General features: G+C 27.0%; 1 protein-coding gene across 2 annotated transcripts; it reads right to left on the bottom strand.

The window, feature by feature from the left end:
- Nucleotides 1-367: 367 nt before the first annotated feature.
- LOC113377405 (NADPH--cytochrome P450 reductase-like) lies at nt 368-24,605 on the bottom strand. 2 transcript variants are annotated; one of them, XM_026617719.1, is made up of 12 exons: nt 24,439-24,605; nt 22,142-22,334; nt 8,844-8,993; nt 2,803-2,927; nt 2,308-2,502; nt 1,996-2,206; nt 1,737-1,895; nt 1,419-1,616; nt 1,160-1,320; nt 925-1,099; nt 643-800; nt 368-512 (listed from the first exon to the last, which is right to left on the bottom strand). In XM_026617719.1, the coding sequence occupies exons 1-12, from the start codon at nt 24,603-24,605 to the stop codon at nt 368-370; spliced, it is 2,037 nt and encodes a 678-aa protein (XP_026473504.1). The 2 variants fall into 2 exon arrangements, with proteins under 2 accessions (XP_026473504.1, XP_026473505.1); XM_026617720.1 differs by lacking the exons at nt 8,844-8,993; nt 22,142-22,334; nt 24,439-24,605 and adding an exon at nt 2,997-3,181.
- Nucleotides 24,606-25,217: the final 612 nt, after the last annotated feature.

Here is a 25,217-nt window from a genome sequence, read left to right on the forward strand (position 1 = left end):
CAGGTAATGATTTAATAAATAAAATAATTTATATTTGAAGTGTATTACAGTAAGTAAATAAAATATATATAACCACAAAAACATATTTTTTATGTGATTATATAAATCATAAAAACTTACTAATGAATAAATGTAAAACATGATAACTGTTACTTAATCTCAAATTTGATCTTTCTAGTGCAACATATAACTTGTCAAGTATACATATATGTATATGTACATATCACACGCAATTATAAATATAGTCTTGCTTACATGAAAATTTGATTTTATAAAAATATTTGCTATTATGCATTAGCAAGTAGCATTTTTGCATATAAATCATACATATTTTACCATATGTTGGTTATATTACATTATTAAAGCGTTAACTCCATACATCAGAGCTATATCTTTTCTGTGCTTCCATTTTCTTGATGTAAGCTTGAGCTTGTTGTTCATTCATGTTGCCTTTGGACATAATCACTTTCAAAACTATGTTGCGAACATCACTTGCCATAGTCCGGGCATCTCTGAAAAATATAACAGAACTTTAATGGCTAAATCACAATAAAATTATGGTCATTATCTAATCCCTTTTAATCTATATAGTTAAATTGGTACGGTTTTAAATTTAAAAAAATATATAATTCACATTTATACCCGCAAATATATAAGTGGCCATTATTTTCACCAATGACATTCCATAACTCATCACCATTTCTCTCTAGTAAATGAGTGACATATTCCTTTTCAGCTTTATCCCTTGAGAATGCAACATGAATTTTAAGAGTGCCCTTATTAATATATTCTTGAAGTTCCTATAACAAATATATAAAATTATTGCATTATATGAAATGTTTGCAATAAATCCATATTTATTTATATAATGTTCTGAATTAACATTAATTGCTTTAAATAATGGACAATCATGATAAATTTTACCTCTTCATATAAGTAATCTTCAGACTTCTTGCGACAACCAAAGTATAAGATAGTATCTCCAACAGTTTTATCTTGTTGCCTGGCCAAATCTCTTTCTTGTATAAATCCTCTGAAAGGAGCCAAACCTGTACCAGGACCAACCATAATAATTGGAGTCTGAGACCTGGTTGGCAGTCTGGAAGAATTTGATTCAATTAAGCATGATAAAAGTGATATAATGCAATAAATAATTTACCTGAATTGACTTTTTCTAATAAATATAGGCACAACTTGAGGTTTCTCAGGACTGGGGTTGAACTTGGCCAGCCAAGATGTTGCAACACCTTTGTTGATTCTACCAGTTGGAGTTTTATACTTCACTAGAACAGCAGTGATATGAACTGTGGTAGGAAACAGCTAAAGAAATAGATATTATGTTTATCAAGTTATAATTATGACAAAAAATTACAATTAATATTATTATTCACATTATCAAGTAAATGTTGAAGAATTACCTTAGCACTACTTGAAATTGAGTAATAACGTGGTTGTAAGCGAGGTAACAATTCACACAGATGATCAATTGGAGGACGACATGATGGCAGATCTTCTAAAATATGCACAATATTACGGTTCTGGTCAACAACCCAATCTTGATACAATTGTTTTCCTTCTGGAGCAGTTGAGCTCATTAATTTTAATTGATCTTTTTCCTAAAATTATCATAAAAAGATCACGTTATTAGAATTTTATTGATACCAAATTAAATATTATTTGTATTAGACTTAAATATAAAAAGAATTCATAATCATTAAACAATATTTAATGCTCACTTTTTCATCAGAGCAGTATTCAGCAAGTTCTTTTAAGACATGAGTTCTCGGAATTGCAGTAATTTCTAAATAATGTGTCAGTGCAGTACGATAAGTTGTTGGGCAAGGGAAGGGATGCTTCTTGCTGCTATCAGTGTCCGTGTTAATTAAAGAAAATACCTAAAAAACAAAATAACTTTGAAATTTTATTTTTATTTTAATAATTTTTAAGTATTGTATGTCTGCTAAAATGTAGATAAAATACAACAATATCACTTACAGTATCTAAATCACTGCCCGTTATCTGACTCAACCTGGATACTAAATCTTCATCATTCACCGGATACATAGCTAAATGATCACCAGCATCATATCGCATTTTCGATCCACTAATATCAAACTCAATATGCATGCAACTTCTATCACCCGCTTTGTGTAATTCTCGTTTAAGGATCATTGGTGCAAGATAAGGATTTTTAGCATCAAATGGTCTATAAGATCAATAAATTTTCATGTACTTCATTCAGACATAAAATGTTAAAACACACCTCAAATTTGTTTCAAAGTTTTCATTTTAAATCATTTTACTTACGGTCTTTGGTTCTGTAAAGAATGTAAACGTGCAATTTCTCCTGTAAACAATCTTTCTGGTGGAACTGGTTCATCTTTATGTTCAAACAGTCTGTATTGACGAGTTAGAATATCTTCTCCAGTGCTCTCAATTCCGAAGAAATCACAAACTGCTGGCCAAAATTTATCCTTCCAGGTAATGAAATCATCTTCAATACTGCAATCAATAAATGGAACATTTTAAATGTATTAGAATAGTCCCAGAAATATTAATCAAACTTGTAAAAAAAATATACTAATTTTGAACAACATTGAAACATGCTCAATTATAATTAACATTCAGCAAAAATAAAAACAATGCAAAATATATAATATAAGCAAACTGAACGTGAATAGATTTCTCCTATTATTAATATATTAAACACATCGGCATTTTGAAAAAATAAAAATTGTCAAATCAGTCACAAATTTAGAATTAAATTAATGAAATTAGAGGATATTTGAAGATCAGTCTTACTTTGCATCATCATCTCCAAGTCCAAGCTCATGTACTCTCGTTGCCCCCAACTCTTCCAATCGTTTATCAACATAAATTGCAACTTCATTGTAATGTTCGTAGGTTTTATTTCCAAGTCCAAAAACCTAAACAATTTATTGAAGCAATTAAATAAAAAAATCTTATAATAATGTACGGATATACCAAATAATAACCTCTACATATTTTCGAGCCAGAAAAATATTTTTTTTCAAAATGTCTTGTACAGGACATATATATAAAGTTTTTCTAATTATGGAAAACATTAATATCTAGTAGTAGATAAGATAGCACATTAAATTAAATAAACCAAAAGCACTAAAGAAAAACTAAAATATTTTGACACATAACCTATAACACGCGAGTATTGACAGAGTTAGTGTCTTCACATAACAATATGAAATTATTTCATCTTAAGTTTAAAACAATTTTAATTAACGTGAAAAATGTTTAGATATTATAGTAAATACTATTTACTTTGTTGTAATATTCACAGCCTACATTAAGCTCCGAATCAACCAACTAATGTGCTGAAAGCATGACATTCAAAACATGATCAGTTACGTAATATGTCAGAGTATCTCAAACTGTGGAAATACTGAGTTCTGAAATTCTTGACAAAAATGGAAAAATATTTTTACCTCACAATTAAATACGTATCTTTTCTTTTTGGTGCGATATTTTCATGTTTCAACACAAACAAAAATATTAAGGCTATAGTAGAAGTCGCACAGTATCTTAGCAATGAAACAATTCACCTTAAAAGTTGAACAAGTTAAAGCACGTCATCAAAGAATGAGCACAAAGTGCCATGATTAATAAAGCTAGTGGTGCATGGCATCGTGCCTTAAGACAATTAAATATGCAAGCAAATAAATTACTAATATATAAATTATGATCAATGATTAATAAGAAATGTTTTCAAAGTTTTCAAACAGATAATTATAATTACTATATATTTATTCGTTCATAAAATATACAGTGATGATATCATCAAAACAGATATATAAATATGAAATACAGTAAAAACCCCTTTATCGCGGGGGATGCGTTCCGTAAAAATTCCGTTAATAAACAATCCGCAAATACAGGATGGCATTTTATATGGAATCATGGGGATACGTTCCAAGGTGACCATAAAGAAAATAAGTATTGTTGAGAACTATTATTTAATATGCAATATTTTAAGTATAACAGATCCCATATTAAAATTAGTAATAAGTTTAGTATCAAATCTAACATAAATATAAAACTTTATATTAATTACAATAATATGTTAGAATAAAAGTAAATTTATAAAAGTTTTATATTAATGTTAGATGTGGTACTAAACTTATTACCAACTAATTTTAATATGAAGTCTATTATATTTAAGATATTGCATATAATAGATCTCAGCAATATATAAAATAAATATCATTTTTAATTATAGTTTTTGTACATTGATTAATTTTGTTGAGGCTAAGGCAATGATTTGAAGAACTTTGTATTATTTTTTTGCTTCCTTAATTCAAGCTGATACCCAACAGTCACCACATCAGCAATTTGCCTCTTAAAAATAATAATTCACAATTAACCGCTTGAACCGTATAAGTGAACTTTAAAAAATAAAAATCTTGGTACGGAACTTAAAAAAATTGTAACAAAATTTATTCTTATTATTAAAATATCTACAAAATATCTGATAATTTGATGTGTATATGTCTAATAATCATTTTAGACCGCCTTACATTTTTTACATTTCCTTCTGTATCAACCAATTCATCATTTCGTCAACACAAATAAAATGTTTTTTGAATCATTCGAATTGGGTGCTCCGTTCCTTCAAAAACTGAATTAGCGTTTTTGCCCCGTATCTTTGAAACGGCTAGACCTGTCTTTGCCAAAAGCTAATCAGCACGTCTTCTCATCAAAGGGAATCGAATGATTATTGAATCATTCAAATCAGTTGATTCGTGCGTCCGAAATCGTGGACAAAAAATTGTATCCAAACATACATACACACACACGTACATCCATTTTTTCTAAGGTATGCCAAAATGTTCAGAAACCTTTAAAACGTGAAGATATGCAAAAATTTTCATTTTCGATTTTTTTGCGATTACTATAACTTACCCTACAGGAAGTTAATAGTAAACCATCGCAATCCAATTACACAAGAAATTGAATAAACAACCACCGAATAGAGATCAGAAAAAATGAGCAATTGATATAATAACTTAAAGAATATATATTAACGCAGAAATCTCGCCTAAGAATTTCTTTCTCCAAACATTCTGTTAGTTGATTTTATAGAACCTCAAAGTCTGATTATGTTAAACAAAATAATAATAAAAATATATTCATAAAAAACTGCTATCGTTAACAATCATTGTCAGAGAAATGCATATACAATGTGTAATTTTTATAAAATATATATGTGGAAAAATAATGTTAATTAGTATTGTGAATTAGGGTAAGGTTAATTAAGTAGAACCCCGGCTATATTTTGTCTGATAATTATAAATTACGTTATCTGGTACCGTTAAATAGAACTATATAGTTGAGAAAGCAAACGTTTACAATTCGAAGGCTGTCCGATTTTGTAAAACAAAAATAATTAAAAGTTTTTTGTGAAGTTTCTATTAATATTTTTAATAATATGATTCTTAAACCTTTTCTTATCTAAATTTTATTTATATTACTTATTTGACAGACGTATAGGTAATTCTATAGTAGAATTTGTTTAAGTTATGTCACTAGTTTCAATTTCAAACTTCGAAGACCATGCAGCTTATGTCGTAACTGTGAAAAATTCCTTGGAAAATTGAATGAAAAAACTTTAAATTGTTGTAGTTATTTTGCGTGCCGCTTTGAAAACTCGTGTTTCGAGGAAAACGTGATTAATGTTCTGAAATAAATTATAGATAAGGAAGAATGAAAAATATCTCAGTTTAATTTTATACTATTAATCTGTTATTCCAGCAACAAACAGAAGCATTTTTATATTTTAATTTCTTTCTTATTATCTTCCCTTGATTTTATATTAGAGCGTCCTACTTTTGGCATCCGTCAAAGACAATTCGGAATGCTTAAGCCGTTTATAATCGACTTCAAGACAACAATTACATGTTTAGACGCCAATATTAATCTCTAAAACTATTATCATTTATAAAATATTGATTAGCCGCAATATAATCAATCATTATATATGCTGACCTTGCACTGATTATTATCTATTGGTTAAAAATGCTTTTACAGTTTATTTACACTATACAAATGCTTTATAATAACATATGTTAATATATTTAAGAAGATACATGTTGTCATGCTTTATTAGGTTTTTGAGCGGTGTCGCTTTCGAGCAGTCCGACGCGCACGGAAAAAGCTCATAATTACATGTACAAAAAGAAAATTTCAGGTATGAAATATTTTTCTTCGTATTCTCAAAGGTTCAAAGTATATTTTAAGCCTAAAAAAAATTTAGTGTTTCGATTTAATAAAAAGCGTTTCATGGATTTTTTCATAAATATTAAGAAATAATAGAAAAAAATAGAATTTTATTCAATGAAGGCTTCAAGAACAGTTCCATCTTTACTCTGGACATGTAGTGACTTAATCTATCTACATTCGTTACTTTTTAAAATTATGTCATTTAGATGTTGTTTTAACAATGTTATTCGACCTGGTAACTAATAACTAAAGAAAAGTTAATCTCAAACTGAATTATATATACTTTTTAATAGTAGGTACCACTAAGCCCGTAAGACTTCATCGTACAGAAAGTACCTATTTTAATAAAAAAAAATCAGTAACTGTTTATAAAATAACTAAAAATTGCATTAAATAATTTAGTATTATTTCCATAGGAGGTCGTACCCTATTTTGTCAACCTTACCTTAAATTTTTCTATAGTAATATGTTAAAAATAAAAATTGGCAAGATCTGTACTGACGAAAATATACTTGTTATTAACAAATATGCATCCAAGTACAAGTTTTTTTCTATGAATTTAGACATATACATTTTTCAACATTAAAGTAGTCAAACTAACTTAGTACTCTGCCCACGTTTTCGGGTATGCGCATGATGATAGTTTTGACTACTAACGATATTGAAACATATTGAATATAATTTTTAAAACATATATATTTAATTACGAGCAAATAGGCCCGTCTTTACCGTAAACTAACCAGAACCAAACAACTCAAAGTAATGTTTTGAATGCTTTTTGAAAATTCATAATTCGTTTAGGATTTTTTGTGAAAGCATTTGAAGAAAAAACTTTCATTATTTCTTAATTTCGCTTAAACGGCTTTCCAGATACGCACGGATTTGCTAAACGAGTAATTATTAAATTTTGTTATTGTTCAGCAGCATCTTTCCAGGTGATGTTGATGAATGTTACTTTCATACTGTTTTTTAATTTTTGTTCTTTAGTTTTTGGCAACTCAGAATGGCTTGAGAGAGCGAATATGATTTTTAAGTTAAAATAAATATTTGGAATATTTTAGGAGTTTATTATAAATGTATCAATTATGACGTAAATATTTATCAAATTTAAAATAAAGGAAATATCTAAAAAAGTGCATCCCATCACAATCTGCAAAATTATTGCTTGTCAGTGTAATGACAATAATTGTAAGTGACAAATATATAATCGGGATAACATTGCATAACAAATACGGAAGCTAATGCGACTCGATCAAATTTGCAATTCAGTCTCATCATGATTCGCCAGCAAAAATTTCTATGGATTGTATTTGATCGTACAAGAATAAATAAATGTTATTAGTTTTGCGCACGTGCGTGCCTGAAAGCCGCAATGGCTGGCTATGGAAAGCTGTTCTCTAAGTCATGACAATAATATGAGTATATTCGTAAAGGTCAATTGGGTTAAAGTACATGTAAATCTAGTACTTGATTAGAGGACAACTTCCTCAAACTATAAAACCCGGTTATTTAATGCGATGTTTTCTAATGCTACTTTTGGAATTGAGACAAGGGGCTAATTCTAATTAGGTAAATAATTCGCTACTTTTAAGTCAAAGTAGAGACACTAACGGCACACGATTTATCGCGCTTCCCAGCAATATGGACATGATCTGTGATTATTAAGACCTTGCTTGACCATGAATATAAAACAGAACATCTCAACTATCTAACATATGCCGCTAAACTAAGTGAGCAATTTGATCATTACGATAAATGATAAAATAGCTAGTTATAATAAAGAGCGATCGAAGGTATAATAATAAATAAAATATTAAAATTTTTTTCGCTCAACATAATTTAGCGTCAGAATATTTTTTTTTTTTAATATTCGAATAGCAACCAGAACTATATGTTCTACATGTTGTTGCTATGTACATTCATTAACCTATTGTTTCTAAAAGGCAACCCAGTGATAGGCCTTCTATTTTTGATGAGATTTTTATATTAAATACATTTCTATTAGCGATGTAATTATATATTGCAGTAATGACCCGCAAGGCTATTTTCATTTGATACCATATTTGAAACTAAGATCTCAAGTGAAAATCTAATGTCACTACTGCTTGATATCAAGCTGACTAAGGTGATCGAATCTAAAACCAATGGTTGCTAATCTACGTTTCTACCATAGAATCATGGCCTGCTCTGACCCAAAAAATTGAAGAATAAGTGTTATAAGTATAATATTTTATTTTTATTTTTTTGGCAATATTGAGTGAACAACATTCACGTTAGAAAAGCTGTTTATCTCAAGTTATACATTTTTATTAAGCACACACACTAGAATTATTTTCGTAATTCGCAGGATTGCAACTACCTGCACAATTATTAAATTATCTCGATACATTCCAATGAAACGTTTGTACGTATCGCTTTTCATATAGCAGTAACTAATTGCTTTAAACACAGATTAAATATTTTTCAGATATTTTACATAAAATCGTTTTGACTCGAATATCATTGTACTAGTAATATGTAGAAAACTAAATATATAAACTGATAGTGTCATAATTGAATTGGCAATTCTTTTTTTATCAAAAACTACTTACGGCATAATTAAGACCCGTGAGATCGGCGTCACCGTTTTGGATCCATTCGAAGAACTCCATGGCGTTATCTGTTGGATCTCCTTCACCATACGTAGCTAAGCAGAACACCGCAAGTGAATTTGGTATAGACTTCATGCTAACCAATTCTTCCTAAAATGAGAAGTGAAAGGATAAGTAATATTATTATAAATTAACTAATAAAATTAGTATAATAAAATTAGGAAAATTTGATACAAGATATGATATTTAGTAAAAAAAAATTAAAATTTGGCAATTCAATCGTTGCGAATTAAATAAGAAATATATAGATAAATAGCAACAAAGTTTAGAAACATTTTTGTACACTACAATATTTCTCTCTGTAATATATCTGTAAAGTTTCTATAAAGTCTCAGCTTCAGTCAATCAGTAGAATTTACATAAAATGTTGTATTTTTATGCTAATTAATTTCCATTGACTATGTAATTCTCATCATTCTTTATATTAAGATATGGTCAAGTATATGCTGTGATCAATTATCAAATTTATATTTATTTCACTATGTACTCATTTTCACATGTAAATGATAGTTATAAATATGCCATATACAATTTGCTCCCAATTTATAATGAAATTCACATTAATAAATAAAAGTTATATATATATATATATATATATATATGTATATATATATATATATATAAATATAAAAGAATAAAAACAATATTCAACTATAATATGTAATCATTTTTTTAAATTATAAAGCGATTCCTACATGACCTACGATAGTGTCTTATTATTAGTATGACCGAGTTTGTTAAAATTTTATTAAATGGCCATCAGTCACGTACGAAAATCTTAATTAGTCATTTTCAATGTTAAACATGTACATATTGTGCATATTTGAAAGCCGTTAACGATCGACCACAAATATAAATTTTACGTCAGTGGAATTAATTATAATGAATGAATTGAATTTTTAATTGTTAGCGTCACGGCAAGATGCACGTAAACGAGTTTGTTCGTAGCCTTACTATGAAACAGTATCGTCAAATTCAAATATTTAACAAACAAATAATTCTTCCGATAGTTGATTATTTCATGATTATTAATTATTGATTTACAACAGGAAAATTACATAAAGCAATAAATGAATGAACATACTAACAATTTTAGTTTTAAAATGTAGTTGCCGTACAAGATAATTATTTTAGAGAACAAAATATTTTGTAGCCGAAACCAGCAATATGTGAATGAAAAATCCTTTATGAAAAAACATATTTGATCACATAATTATTAAAATCTAGAAATATTGCACATAATCTAATAGATTAACGTATTTCATATCCTCATTAATAAATTAATAAATATTAACCAGCAATTATGTACTTTGGTGTCATTTAACTCATTTTATTTAAATAATTTTTGTAACATCAACGACAGTTTTTGCTAACTTCTAATACCGTTTTACTAATTACTAATATAACAATTTTACTAATTTTACTTAATTTTACTTAATTTTTAATACTGAGCACTTTAATAGCTCTTTCTTACGCATTTACTCGACAAATGCCAAATATGGATTAAATAATTAATTTTATATTACCAAGATTCCCATTGCAATTGACTTACATCAACATTTAAACATTATTAACGCATTACTTATAAATACAATGCTCGCGCAGTACGTGGAAAGTGTGTGAAGAGAAATTAAAAATTGGAAAATGAAAGTGAAGATTTCATGCTAACCTTATGATCTGCAAGTTATTTCCTGTTTAAACCACTAATATTTGAAATCTTATCTTAAAGATTAAGGTATATTTAATTACAAATATGCAAAAAAATAATTCAATATTAATTTTGACACACAGTCAAAGTCATTTCTAGTCGACGAATTTCTTTGCAACTTTTCAAAAAAACATTTATAAAGATATCATCGAATATTACTTTAAAAATATTCCTGACAAAAATATTTTTTTGTGTTTTTGTGCAGAAAGCGAAATTTGAACACATTCAATTAAATAAAATTCAAAAATAGTACATTGTAGAGATTTTGTTTAACTACACATATAATTTTGAGCAAGCTTTCACAGGAAGGAAGAATTTTTTTAATGGTTACGTTCATGTACGGTCGTTTAATGATTGCTTCAATTATCTAAAAGAATTCGCTTTTCGAAAGCTTTATTTTTTGAGGTCTATACTAAAACTAGAACCGAAAAATGTTAGCAAATTGTTTACAGAATATGTTTGTATTATTAACTATTTTATGTTAAATGTAATGACTTAACTAATCAATTAATTTTATCTATAATTAATTGCTAACAGTTCTATTATGACTCATATTTATATATCTGCATATGCATCTTTTGCATTCAAATATCCCAATCATTTATCATGAACGCATAACATTATCAGGTCACTGACGCCCAATCGTATTTTTTTTCCGTTCCATATCTTCCATATTTTTATTCTCGCAATCATTTTTTATATAAAATAAATATATCGAATAATTGTTACAACAATTATACCTAATAATCAAGTAATCCAAAGTGCGTTATTGTCCGTCTTATGGCAGATGCAGACTAGTTATCTAGATATGGGTCACATATGCGCGTGATACGTCGTTGTATGCGTTTGCGCTCGCGTTTTATCATTCTGAAGCAAATTGTTGGATGCAAGATACTTGTGCGTTTCAAATTGACATATCCAGTGCAGTCAGAGTTATTTTATCTGAATGACTTGGTAATTTCAAAATGATTTTAGAATATCGGTTGAGAGTAAAGTTTGATGAACTAAACTCACGTTTCCTTCAATAATTTATCCATTTTCTGTAAGGCGTAAATATTCAGAAACCTCTGAAACGTAAAATTAAAATATGCAAAAAAAAATTTTGACTTTTTGCTTTTACTATAACTTACCCCATTAGAAGTTAAAAATGAAAACAAATTTTGACTGATTATTTAATTTTTTATTTAAAAAATCTGATAATTTGATGAACAAATGTGCATACATCATTTTTGACCACCAAATGGCACTTTTTGGATCACTGAAAACGCTGACCCTGCCATAGAAAATTTAGTCAATTCTTTATTCCGTCGCAGAAGTAAAATGTGTTTTGAATTTTTCAATCGGATAGAGAACGGAGCTCTCTAAAAAAATGAATAGCTATTTTTTTATCATTTTACACCCTCTTCCGAAATCGATCAACCTGTCTTTACCAAAAACTAATCAGCACATCTTCCCCGCAATTGAATCATTCAATCGGATGATCCGTCCCAAAAGCGTCGACAAAAATTGTAATCGCAAAAACACTTGCATACATCTGCAAAAAACATTCATGCCTTCCTAAAATATGATCAAATATCAATATATTATGTTAATTCGCCATAGTTTTATTCCGAATCCAAAAATAAAATAAGAAACCATCGAACAATTTTTAAAGCGTTTTATATGTAAGATTCACCTTAACAAAGTTACAAAAAATGAACAAAGCTTCAATATTTCTCCAAAAAAGCTTATCAATTTAATAATTTTCATTTTAAACAAGATACAACAATAAAAATATTAATACGGCGCCCTCCAATAAGTTTGATTAGATAACAAACTAGTTGTGTTTGGCATCGTACCTTAAGGCAAATTGCTGGAACTTCCCATACCGCAATGAAATATTCGAAGAATATTGAATATTTTCAAATTATTATAAATACTGTAACATTGTCTAATACTTATAGGAATTATATAAACTAAATTACAAAGTTAAAATTATTTATTTCAAGTATATAAGTGAGCATTTGAACTTTAGGTAGAATTCAAAATAAAATTTGAATTATTTTCGATATACAAAAAAAAAATTTGGAAAAAAAAATTGAAATGAAAATTTTTTTCTCCAAAAGTAATTGTTTCGTGATCACAAGCAGAAAGTTTTTTGAATCATTCAAATTGGATGCTTAGTTCTCTCAAAAACTGTCATTTTATGTACATTTAGCTCTGTATCTTTGCAACGCCTTTGGCAATCATTACAAATTGAATGTTTTTTGGGACATTCAAATCGGATGCTCCGTTCTCTCAAAAACTCGACTTCTACTTTCTGCACTCTTTGCTCCTTCTTACTTCCATAACGGCCGAATCTGCTTTTGCCAAAAACTAATCAGCACATCAACAAAAAATTGTATCCATACATACATGCACACGCACACACATACATCCATTTTTTCTGAGGTATGCCAAAATGTTCAGAAATCTTCAAAACGTGAAGAAATGTAAAAATTTTCAATTTCGATTTTTTGACGATTACAAAAACTTACCCTACAGGAAGTTAATAACATTGTATTCCATAGAAAACTACCCGTAAATTTAATAAAATCAGATCAGAATCAATCCTTAAATGAAGCCCCCTAGGCCCGGGCCTTACAGGCCTATGGGTTAATCCAGCACTGCTCACACAAATATAATTATTTACAAGTAACTCATTATAATCACCTTTGATCGGACAATAAGTCTTAATTTAAGCCGTAGGTCAAAATTTCAACTTGCATTCATTCATCTATTTCATACTTATTTACAGTTTGATGTATAAACATTTGCCTAAATCATCTATCTCAATTTTCAAGTTGTATTTTCTTAATTCTAATTACGCTAAATTAAACTATTCGATGTAAACCTATACTTAAATGAATGTTTATTGCTTCAATTTAGCAAAAGAGGACTTATGTTATTAAAATAAAAAAGGGACTAATTATTTATTAGAATAGTAAAATCTTCAAAGCGTAAACATGGCTGAATGATGACTAAATATGAGATAAATCGCAGACAGCTTTATTATCGACGAATATGTTTTACATTACAGATAATGTAATATATAAACAAAATAAAACAGAAATCATAACATAACATCATCATTTGCAATATAATATATAATTTATTAAATAATAATCAATAATTCCATTTCGGGTTATGTATTTTCTCATCTGACCAGTGTCATCGCAAAGCAAAGCAATGAGTTAGGTGAGGTGAACGACTTTGCGGCTTCGAGGACCACAACAGAACACGCAGGTTGCAATCTCTGTATTCATTGCACTTTTAATGAGAGCGCTGATAATATTATAAAAACCGTTACCGCAAAACTTCTTTTTGAACGACGTTATAAAATAAACTAGATGTAATGCTACTTACAAATGCAGACACTTATCGATAAGGAGTGAGATTTACCAAATTTTAAAATTGGGACAACCAAATTTTAAAATTTAGAAACGACCCTTTATTACAAATTTTCATGAATTTTTATAATTAATTTTTCCCTACGTCCTTAATATTTCATGATGCTCGTTGGTGTGATGAACTCTATCATAATAGAAAGTTTGATATAAATCGTTAAAAGTAAATAGAAGTTCAACAATTATTTACGCAGAAATACCCGGCCGATCTTTGCCAAAAACTAATCAGAGTCCTTATCAAATTTTATGGAATGGCTTTTAAATGTTTGAAATTAGTTCAGCGGGTTTTGAAGAAACGTCAACGAACGGTCAAATTTTCGACACTTATATACACAGGTGAAAACTTTTTCCAATTTTGGTGTCAACCGATTGCGAAAAACTAGAAACTTCGTGAAAACATAAAAGCAGCAAATCGGATTTTCTGGCGAAAATATAAACTTCTTCTTTGAGATATTTATAATATTTTAACATTTTATTATATTATTGTAGGCATTCAAAAAATAATCATAGCAAAGTATAAAACTAACGTGCTAATGGAATCGGAATGCATAAACTTTTATACTGCTTTCTACAATTAACTTGTGTACTTAACATTTTTATACTTTTATAGTTTGATACAAGTTCCAATAGTTAAAATTTGTAATGACATTAACTCTTATTCAGAATTTAGGTAACGGAAGTATATAGTTTAAGAAAATATGACTGGTCTTGAAAAAGTTGCTTAAATTTTCCGTAAGAAAATAGTTTCACTTTGAGTTATATGAGATAAGTAACATATATATATATTTATTATCCAGCGTTATAACTAATAAAGACTAAAGATCTACCTGACGCGAAATTTTTTTATTATGGATAAATAATTTAGTTATTTTAAATAATTATCAAAACAATACGCCAATGTAACAAAATTTCAGTTAAAGAGTAGGTAATATAAAACTATTTGAACATTTGAGTATACTTTGCTGTAAATTTATGGAATAAAACTTTTAGAGTCATGCGTAACTTAGTCAACAATAAATTCTCTTGTATTAACAAGGTAATTAACTAAAAATTTCCACATAATTTTAAACTTTTACTAACATAAGTCTATAATTTATAAATACGTGTTTTTGTTGAAGGTATAATATTTAAATAAAATTATGCATTATGTAAATAATAAGTAACACACACACACACACACACGCCCACACATATATATATATATATACATATATATATATATATAAAATATATATATATATATATATATATATATATAAAATAATGCACATACATCTTGATTTTATTCAAAAGTTCATTGTATGCAAGATGAAAACGAAAATAAATGTTAACAAGATCATAAATGTAACTATGATTCATAGTATTGAGATAAAAACAAATTAACAAATTGTTTGCTTTTTTGCTGTTTAATACACTTACTAGTTCGACACAAATTAATATAAAACTTTTTTTCAAATTTTGTAATATGTAAGAAAAGCCAGAGAAATATAATGGCACGCTAATATTTAGTTACATAACAGATTGTCAATTATTTATCATAAACGTAATATGAATATCATCGTACATTCAAAATTAATAGATTATTATTTGTATGTACTTATTTCAAAAGATAATAAATACACATGATATTAGCGACTTTCAATATTCCTAAAAAAACAGTAAAATGAATTTTGTTAAAAACTATGCAAAAGTTTTTCTTTTGTTTAATTGCTTACATATAATTATTGCAATATCGACGTAACATAACTACACACAAGCGAAAACAAAAATTGAGATAGGTCTAATGACCTTGCATGAAACGCAAATCATCTTTTTTTCGTTTCACCGAAATAAGCCTTGTCATTCTGACGCCAAATTCACATCTATTACTCGCCACAATAATTTATTGTATTATTTATAAAATTTGTTATTATTATTGAACAGCGATCAGAACTCTATACCACCAATTTCTTATAGTATATAGACAAATAACTATTCTCAGACTCATCATCAAAAATTTACTATTTATAAAATATTAAAAACAAAATTGCCTATAAAATAATTATGAATCTCACATTCAATAATGTAAGCAAAAATATCGCTTTGTGTAAAGTTTAAAGACTCTATACAATCAATTATTAACTACGCACGTGTTTTAATAATATTTTTATATGAACATCGCGGATGTAATGGAAGTGATAGATAGATAACTGGTTTGTAAAAATATTATCGTCATTGATGACGTTATAGCAAATCGTTTAAATCTTATTTTCATTGCAAATTTTCGAAATGCAGTAGAACCGTAAGACTAATGATTTTACGTCAAAACTGCACGTAACTAGATATACCGGTAATTGCTCGTTAGGACAAAAATCTACAGAGCTTGTAGAGAATAATCACACATTTTATCTTGTGCTATCATATTATATCTATTGTAAACAAATTTAATAATTCGAATGCATTTTAATTGTAATAATTCGCACGTTGAAGTACTAGTAAGTACTCTTTAGTCTCTCCGTCAATATCCAATATAGACATAGAATAAATTCAATTAAATTACAAGCTTGATTGCAACAAAATAAAGAAATAAATAAAGGGACTAGCTACGTGAGAACCAGTTCTTCATTTTAAGGTGCAAAACCTTTCACAAAAACGACGCAATTTTTTTAAAATTACAATTCATAATTAAATATATTGTTTAATATCCTCTTCACTATTATATACTTTAATGATATCTACTTATTAATCATGATATTTCATTACTTCATAGAGACAACATATCTCTATAATTTATATATTTTTATATTTAATATAAATATATGCATTATTAAAAAATATGTTATGAAATGATGTATTTATATTTAGAAATACACAAATTCTATGAACATTATTTTAAAAGAAGTATAAATAATGAGAACAGTCAAATAGATAAAACGAATATTACAATTAATAAAATTATAACATTACAATTCAAAATCAGATTCAAATAAAATATATTAATGCATTCATAAATCAACTAACGGCACAATGTTGCACTATTTAAGTTCTAAAATTTAATGTGTTTCTGTAGAGATATGTCTTTATGTAGAATCTTACCCGAAACAAGCATTTGACTTATAGTTAGAAAAAATAATAATGTAAGATTAATTCCACAATAATCGAAATAAATAAACAATAATAGATGACACAAAAATCATCAAAATTGAATCAATAATTAGAAGTATGAACTAATTTAAAAACAATTGCATAACTTCACCTAAAGCTAAAGTTTACTTCTAAACTTTAAGATAGAAGTATAAAAGTACCAATATTATATTTTATATTCACAACATTACATAGTAAAATTTTACACGTATGACGTAACAAGTACATTAACGAGTTATACTGCATTTTGTTTCCGTAACAAAAACTGCCATAAAATTATATAATTTGCTTTTTGATGCATCTTGCATTTTACGCAAAAATAAATAAGTTTTTCTTTCATAAAACAGTTTCAATTCGAATATGAATAATTGAAACATTTGAGTTACACAGGTCACTAGTTGCGACTCACAACTATATATATTTTTGTAAATAATCAGCAATGTATACAAAATCAATTTTAGAAAAAATATGATTGACCATTTGGATAATTTTGAATCGCTTACAATCCCATGCATCTGATACAGAGACGCGAAATGAAATCAAGATCAAGCACGTGTCCACCCTGAGAGAAGGACGTACGTAGAAATATAAAGTCACTTAATAATGCGTATAAATGTATTTATACATATAGATGAGCGTAAATTAATCAAAATATTTTATAGTGTCATGATGTTTACAATGTTTTATGATGTTTTCATTGTTTTATCATTGCAATAAATTGTGATTATTATTAATATTAAATCGTATTTAATATAAGCTAAAATTATTCTGTTTCAAAATATATAAATAAATTGATTAAAAATCATTATAAAAAATCTTATAAGTAGAAAAAATAATTTCCGTTTACAAAATTGACAATACACACACTCACATATATATATAAATAGAAATCTTTAATATGAACCAAAATTATATATATATATATATATATATATATATATATAATTTTGGTTCACATTTAAGATTCCTTGAACTCCTTGGGATTTTTATTGACACATTTATACCGCGAAAACATATGCAAATACGCTCAATCTATTTATTTAGTCTTTTTAATCAATATTCAAAACACCGGACATTAGTAATGACGTTCTCGATACAATGGAAAAAATAAAGGAGCTATTATTTTTCAATTGGCTTTATAGAGTAAAATTTGCCAAAGAAAGATAATATTTGATATTTTTAAATACATGCATGCTACATACTTACATTTATATATATATATATATATATATATATATATATATATATATTTACAAACAACCCTCCTATAACGCGAGTGCGTATCGCGTATTTATTTTCGATGATTGATTTATTACAGAAATCAATGGCCGAAACAATAATATCGACTTTTTATTTAAAATGTTAGAAGCGTTGAAACAATATGAAATCAACTATATACAACACAGACAAATGTATTTGCAAAAAAAAAAAAAAAACAGAATAAAAATGTCAATTTCTTAATTAAAAAAGTCTATACTTGTCCCAAGCGATCTTATTAGTATTGAAGATCAATTTCGCGACGTCTTCGAATTTCCGAGGCGACGCGATTGTGCATTGTTTTAGACGGACAATCTGGGTATTCTGAGCACGATAAACAATAGTGCAATGAAACGATAAAAATCTCAGAAATCATTGAAAATTCAGGGATGGAATTCAAACCTTGAACTCATTAAGGAAATAAGAAAATGAAAATAAATGAAGCAATTCCAATAATTAGACTGGATTTTAATAATTAAAAAAAATATTTTTCAGTAATTAATAATAACATTTCATATATTTACCATAGTATACAAATTAAATAAATAAGTAAATAAGCAATTCTATATTTAAACTATTGTTTGAGTGAATGTTTTTAGGAAGGAAGAAACTATTACTCGATTCCATTCAAAAAGGATTCTAATTAAATATAATATTTCTCTTAAAATAACTAACAATAAATGAAGTATAATTCGCAAAACATCCTGCGAATTAAAAAAAAACTTGAACCATTTATTCCAGGTGTGAAAGCTAAGCAGCGTGTAACATGAAGGAAAGTGTGAGTAAATCGATTTCATATATAAATACATACACCCATCGCCCGTTTTATACGTTTTCGATCTTTCGCGGTTTTTGAAAATATTTTTTTTACAGAATTTATTGAATTTGTATTTACACGAAATTATAAACAATAAACTATAATTTGTTTATATCTACATAACATTTTGATTGTTTTACTGTCAAAATAAAACACTACAAAATGTATGTTACAGTTACGAATTTTTAGTAGCCTATGTCTATGATGAAAATCTAGATTAAAATATGGGAACTTCCCGTTTCATGATCAAAACTAAATTTTATGTGTGTTTAAGCTAGTTTGTTTGAAATATCACAACAAAAAGCATCGTTGTTTTTAAACATTGTTTTTAGTGTTTATACATATATAGTTGATTGCGTAAATTTATTCAAGGCGAACAAATAACAGAATCATTTTTTACAAAATGTTTCATTTATAAAGCAAAATTATAGTCCTGCAATGGCAAAAGATAAAAATAAATAAACAAGAGAGTAAAAGAAAGGTTATGTCTGTACAGACCAATTTTAATTCTTATCTATAAAAAAATGTAATTCCTAATAGTTTTTTATATTTGTTTTATTATTGAAATAAATTAATTTTCTTGTAATTTATTAAATGTGTTTGATGTTAAATATATTAATATATATTTTTCGTTCAATGTATTAATTATTCATTATATTAAAAACTTACAAAAAAAGATTTTTTATAGTGATTTTCGTTTAGCACGGTTTTTCCATATAAAAGTGATTTTTTCCAGTTACATGTTTTTATCTGGAACGTATCTTAGGATAGGTGTAAATGTAGAAATGACATTTCTATCTTAGACCCCGAACAGTAAATACATAGTTTCGACAACTTGTTAAGTTATCATGATAATTTGTGTGTTTTACCAACTGTGATGTTAGAAAATATATATTTTAGCAATGTGCACATACTCATACCATGAATTAATAATGTTTTCATATGTTATATTAGGATACAAAATTTTAAATTAATTGCCACCGAATGAAAGCTAAGATGCCTAATAAATTTCTAAAAACTCTCAAACTAATTATATTGATGTAACGCCGACTTTTTAACTCAAATTAAACACACACACACACACACACAAATATATATATATATATATATATATATATATATATTAGGGTGGTCCTTAAAATGGTCATTTTCGAATTTCCTTGCTCCCAGGGGCTCAAATGGTTCCAAATTGATAAAAAACAATTGTCTGAAAGTTTTAGCTCTTAATATTAACGTTTAAATAGAGCGCAATTCAATCAAACTTCGAATGGAAAGAGGAGAATTTTTTGAAAATTTAAAAAAAATGTTGTAGGTATAACTTAGCGACAAATGAATGAGTTTTATTCATTCATTTGTTCGCTAAATTACATCTAAAAACATTTTGAAAATTTTTCCATGCTATTTCCATACAAAAATTTCATTGCATTGCGCTCTATCTAAACGTTAATATTAAGAGCTAGAACTTTCAGAGAATTGTTTTTTTTTCTATGTGGAACCATTTGAGCCCCTGGGAGCAAGGAAATTCGAAAATGACAATTTTTAGGACCACCCTAATATATATATATATATATATATATATATATATATATATATATCAGGATGTTCCGTAATATGGATGTTTGCGATTCGAAATTCGGTAATTCGAAAATTTATTAATAATTATTATTTTTCGCAATTATAGTAAAAAAAATATGAAAAACATTGATATACAATTAAAACTAAATTTAGACTACTATTGGAACAAAAGTTTTTTACCTCGTATTGATCTACACAAGAACAAAAAATGCAAATTTTTTATCGCGGTCGCACAACCTATTATACCGGTGAATGTTCTGACCTATGTGATCCGAACTGATATTGAAAATCGTTTTAATTATGCATACGCGATTGTTGGAACTTTAACTATATGTTACATATGTGTAACGAATTGATATTACATAGACAGAGCCATTCAACTAATAGATGAATGAACTAGAAGCCAAAAGATGGTAATAAAATACTATAGTGATAAGATTTCGATTTCAATTGATGCAACATTTTCAAATATTTGGAAATTCGGGAAGAATTCAATAGAAATATAATATTTTTATTAGATTAATAATCATAAATTTATTTATAATAGATACAACATATATCTAATCTTCACATTGAGTTTGCAGGACACGGTAAATGGTAAGTTATATATTCGAAATATACAAATTCCTCCTTCTCAAATAATATATAAGCTAGATTTAATACAAAAATAATTAAGTATCGAAGCAATAAATCCATTAACATTTACATATCGCAGACCCATCGCCGGTTATTTGATAAAAATCAGATCAGAACTACAAGTTTGTCATTATCCCCTGGGCTAACATTTTTTGATCGTAAAGAAATGTGGTGTAATAATTGGGTTTTAATGTGCAAGAAAGATTATGTATTTTTAAAATAATTTGTAAATTAAAAATAGATAATCAACTTCGAGCGTTGATTTATTTTTAGGTACAACAATGACCCGTGGTTGTACAAAACAAGCGGTAAATAAATTTACTTTTGACAACATAATGAAATTTGAACTATTTGAAAAAATTTTAATTATCATTGACCGATTGTACAATACATTAATGACTATAGTGATAAATAGACATTAAAATATTTAAAAATAATAGTGGTTAATTATATGATGAAATTATTAGTAAGTTACTAGAAGTTATTAGAAATTATTAGTAACCCTAGCACAAGACTTGCATTACATTTTAATTTAATTTGTTACTCTATTAATTTATTTCTGTATTCGTATACTGTATTTATCAAATATAATTTTAAGTTGTAGACAAACTTAAATGTGCCGATTGTTGAAATATTAATGGTTGCAAAAATTGGTATATATATATATATATATATATATAAAGTGTGTTAAGCTCACCATATCACATTCTTCTGGGTCTGCTACCATTCCCTTTAATTTATATCGTATTCCTTCTTTGGCTAGGCGACCGGCAAATTCTTCACCAGTACCCGTCTGAGATCCATAAAACACTACTAGACTACGACCTGAGCTCTTCAATTTCTTGATGAACGAGTTTTCTGCTACTGCCAATGTACTTGTACTAGTTGGCCTGGAAGAAATGAGAAAAAAAATTGTAACATTTAATCTATAAAAGTAATCTATTTAATATTGAAATAAGATTTAATAAAAATATCGACAAAACAAAATAAAATAACTGGATCCAAAATATTCTAATTTATGTGAATTTACAAAGGCCTCATCAATCGAATATATGTACAATTTTAGATTGATGTTTTTGAATAAACAACAGGTTTTTGCCTGTTAGGCAACAAGTAAAAGACCAATTTAAATAATAAAAATATATTGTTATATTTATATAAAGAAACATAAATACTAATACTTATTAGAAATTATATAAAATTATAAACAACAATTAAGCTGTTTACATCCTACGAAAAGTCAAGTAATTTATTCGTAATTTAGTCAATCGTCAATTGCTTTCACACATATTAATCGCTGAGAATCATTTATTTAAATTCAATACAATAAAATCTTTAACAGACACCAGTGGCACTCGGCAACAGCTGATCCATCGTGCGAAGGAAAGTATGTACAATGAAAATAAAAGCTTGTGATGTTCTATTATATAAATAATTAACAGTAAATAATTATTGTGTATGCTAGAATTTGTATAAATAATTAGTTATTATTACTGCTGAGATTATTTTCACAATAAAAAATGAATGGAAGTTTTAAACATGGCATAAAAGTAGGCTCGTTGTTTTGTCATGACAAACAGTCGTGATATGTTTATGTTCATGTATATATATATATATATATATATATATATATATATATTGTATATAGTAATGTCAATGATGATTACGAAGTTTTTAGAAAAATTCCAAGGCGCTTCAAAATTATTGTAAGATCACTAACAATTTAATCATTATCAATTAAGATATATAAGTGTATGATTGACGATTAGATATTTTTAAATGTACATATTTATAAATAAACATTTATAAAAGTGTTCAATCCAGCACTGAATTCTTTTTAACAAAAGCAAAGTTTTAATATATTTGGCATGAAAGCACGTGAAGTTTTAAGGCTATAAACATTTTGAAAATACAGCATATTTTTGCGATGATACATAAATTTTAATTCAATATGCGTTAATAATAAATTTATCAATAGAGTTAATTGCTAATCTAACGAAACCATATGTTCAAGGTGAAATATTTTTGATAGCGTATCTATAAAGTAATGTACATACTTAAAATTATTGAAATTGAAAAAAATCAAATAAAGAGAGAGCAATTCATACCCTTATGTTTTTTTTTTCATTTTAATAGTAATAATAGTAAAACTTCGTAAATGATAATAAATATGACGAAGAATTTGATAATGATGGAAGATATCGAATAAATCTAATTTTTATTATTAGATAGTACAATACTTGTTATAATTGAAATAGCATGAATATCAAATTTTAAGTTAATAAATATTTCAGAAAATAATTTAAAAATAACGAAGAAGACCAATACAAAGAAAAATAATTCATATTGAATACAAAATTATTTGTAATAGAGATACAAATTGCTAAATACAAATTCCATGAAAATATTGAAAATACAAAATTTATAATTTGAAATTATTTTCAATTCACGACATAAAATTATAAATGGAAATACACTTTTTCTAAATTATTTTCTAGGCAAACTTTAGAATAAAGCAATCAATATTGATAAAATATAATAAAAATAATAATAAATAATATTATATTTTTTTAAATTTAATTTGTAGAGATTTATGATACGTTCATATCAAATCAACCTAATATACTGATACAAAAAATTAATAGCTAATATATAAAAACCAAATTGAGATAATTCTCAAATGTTTAATTCGATTTTACTTCAATATCCCTTATGTTTCTTAAATCCTTTAAGAATCATTTCACGACTCCTTTACATCTCCTAATGGATAGCTATAAATACCGTAAGTAATGAAAACACAATACGAAACCGAACATCAATTTACACATAAAAATGTACAATTGAAATCAATATAAATAATACTGTTCAGTAGAGAAAAATCTGGGAATCCTGTACAAATATTACAAATCTCTAAATTTAACGAAAATTTCTTTAACATTTGTTGTTAAAGATGCATATAATAATAATTTGAAAACATCACATCAATGAACTTACTGTATAGAGTACGATTTAACAGTGAGAGTTTCTTCTTTCTTCTTCTTGTTCTTCATGTACCACCACGTGGCGACACCAACGATGCCAGCCAGGAGCACGACATCCAGAGCTCCGAACAAAGGTTCGTCGTCCATTGGCTGGGCGCCTATTGTGCTTTCACCTTCCATCTAAATAAAAATAATAATTTTATACGATAATAAAAAATAGTAATTATTAAAAGACTAGTGGTGTTTGGCATAGTGCCTTAGACAAATTGCTGGAACTTCCAGCACTGAATTTTTTTTTTTTAAAAAAAAAGCTTCAAATTTTTTTGAAAATTTTGGAAAGAAATCTGAGAATTTTGAAATTTTTCGAAAAAAATGATTTTTTTTTCAAAGCAATCGCGTTGCGTTATATATTTATTATACTATTTTAGTTACAAAATATCGAAAGCTCCGCGTCACAGTCTAAAACATTGGTACGCCGTACGGAACCCATAAAAACGTAAACAAAATTTGTACAATATTGAAAACTCTATAAAATATCTGATAATTTGATGTGGGTATGTCTAATAATCATTTTTGATCGCCAAATGTTTTTTTTACTTTTTTCATTAGATCTCCAAAACAACTGGGCCTGCCTTCCCAAAAATTTAGTTAGTTTATATTTAATTCATTAATTTTATGATTGTATTAATATTAATGCAAATTCTGTAGAATTGAAATAATGCACATATTCTATCTATTTCAATATATTGGTATTTTTTTGTATTTTATTTTATTATAGTTTCAATAAAAATT

The sequence above is a fragment of the Ctenocephalides felis genome, unplaced genomic scaffold, assembly GCF_003426905.1.
Source record: "Ctenocephalides felis isolate EL2017-DRISC unplaced genomic scaffold, ASM342690v1 CF-g0.4_SCAFFOLD_01886, whole genome shotgun sequence".
Taxonomy (NCBI): domain Eukaryota; kingdom Metazoa; phylum Arthropoda; class Insecta; order Siphonaptera; family Pulicidae; genus Ctenocephalides; species Ctenocephalides felis.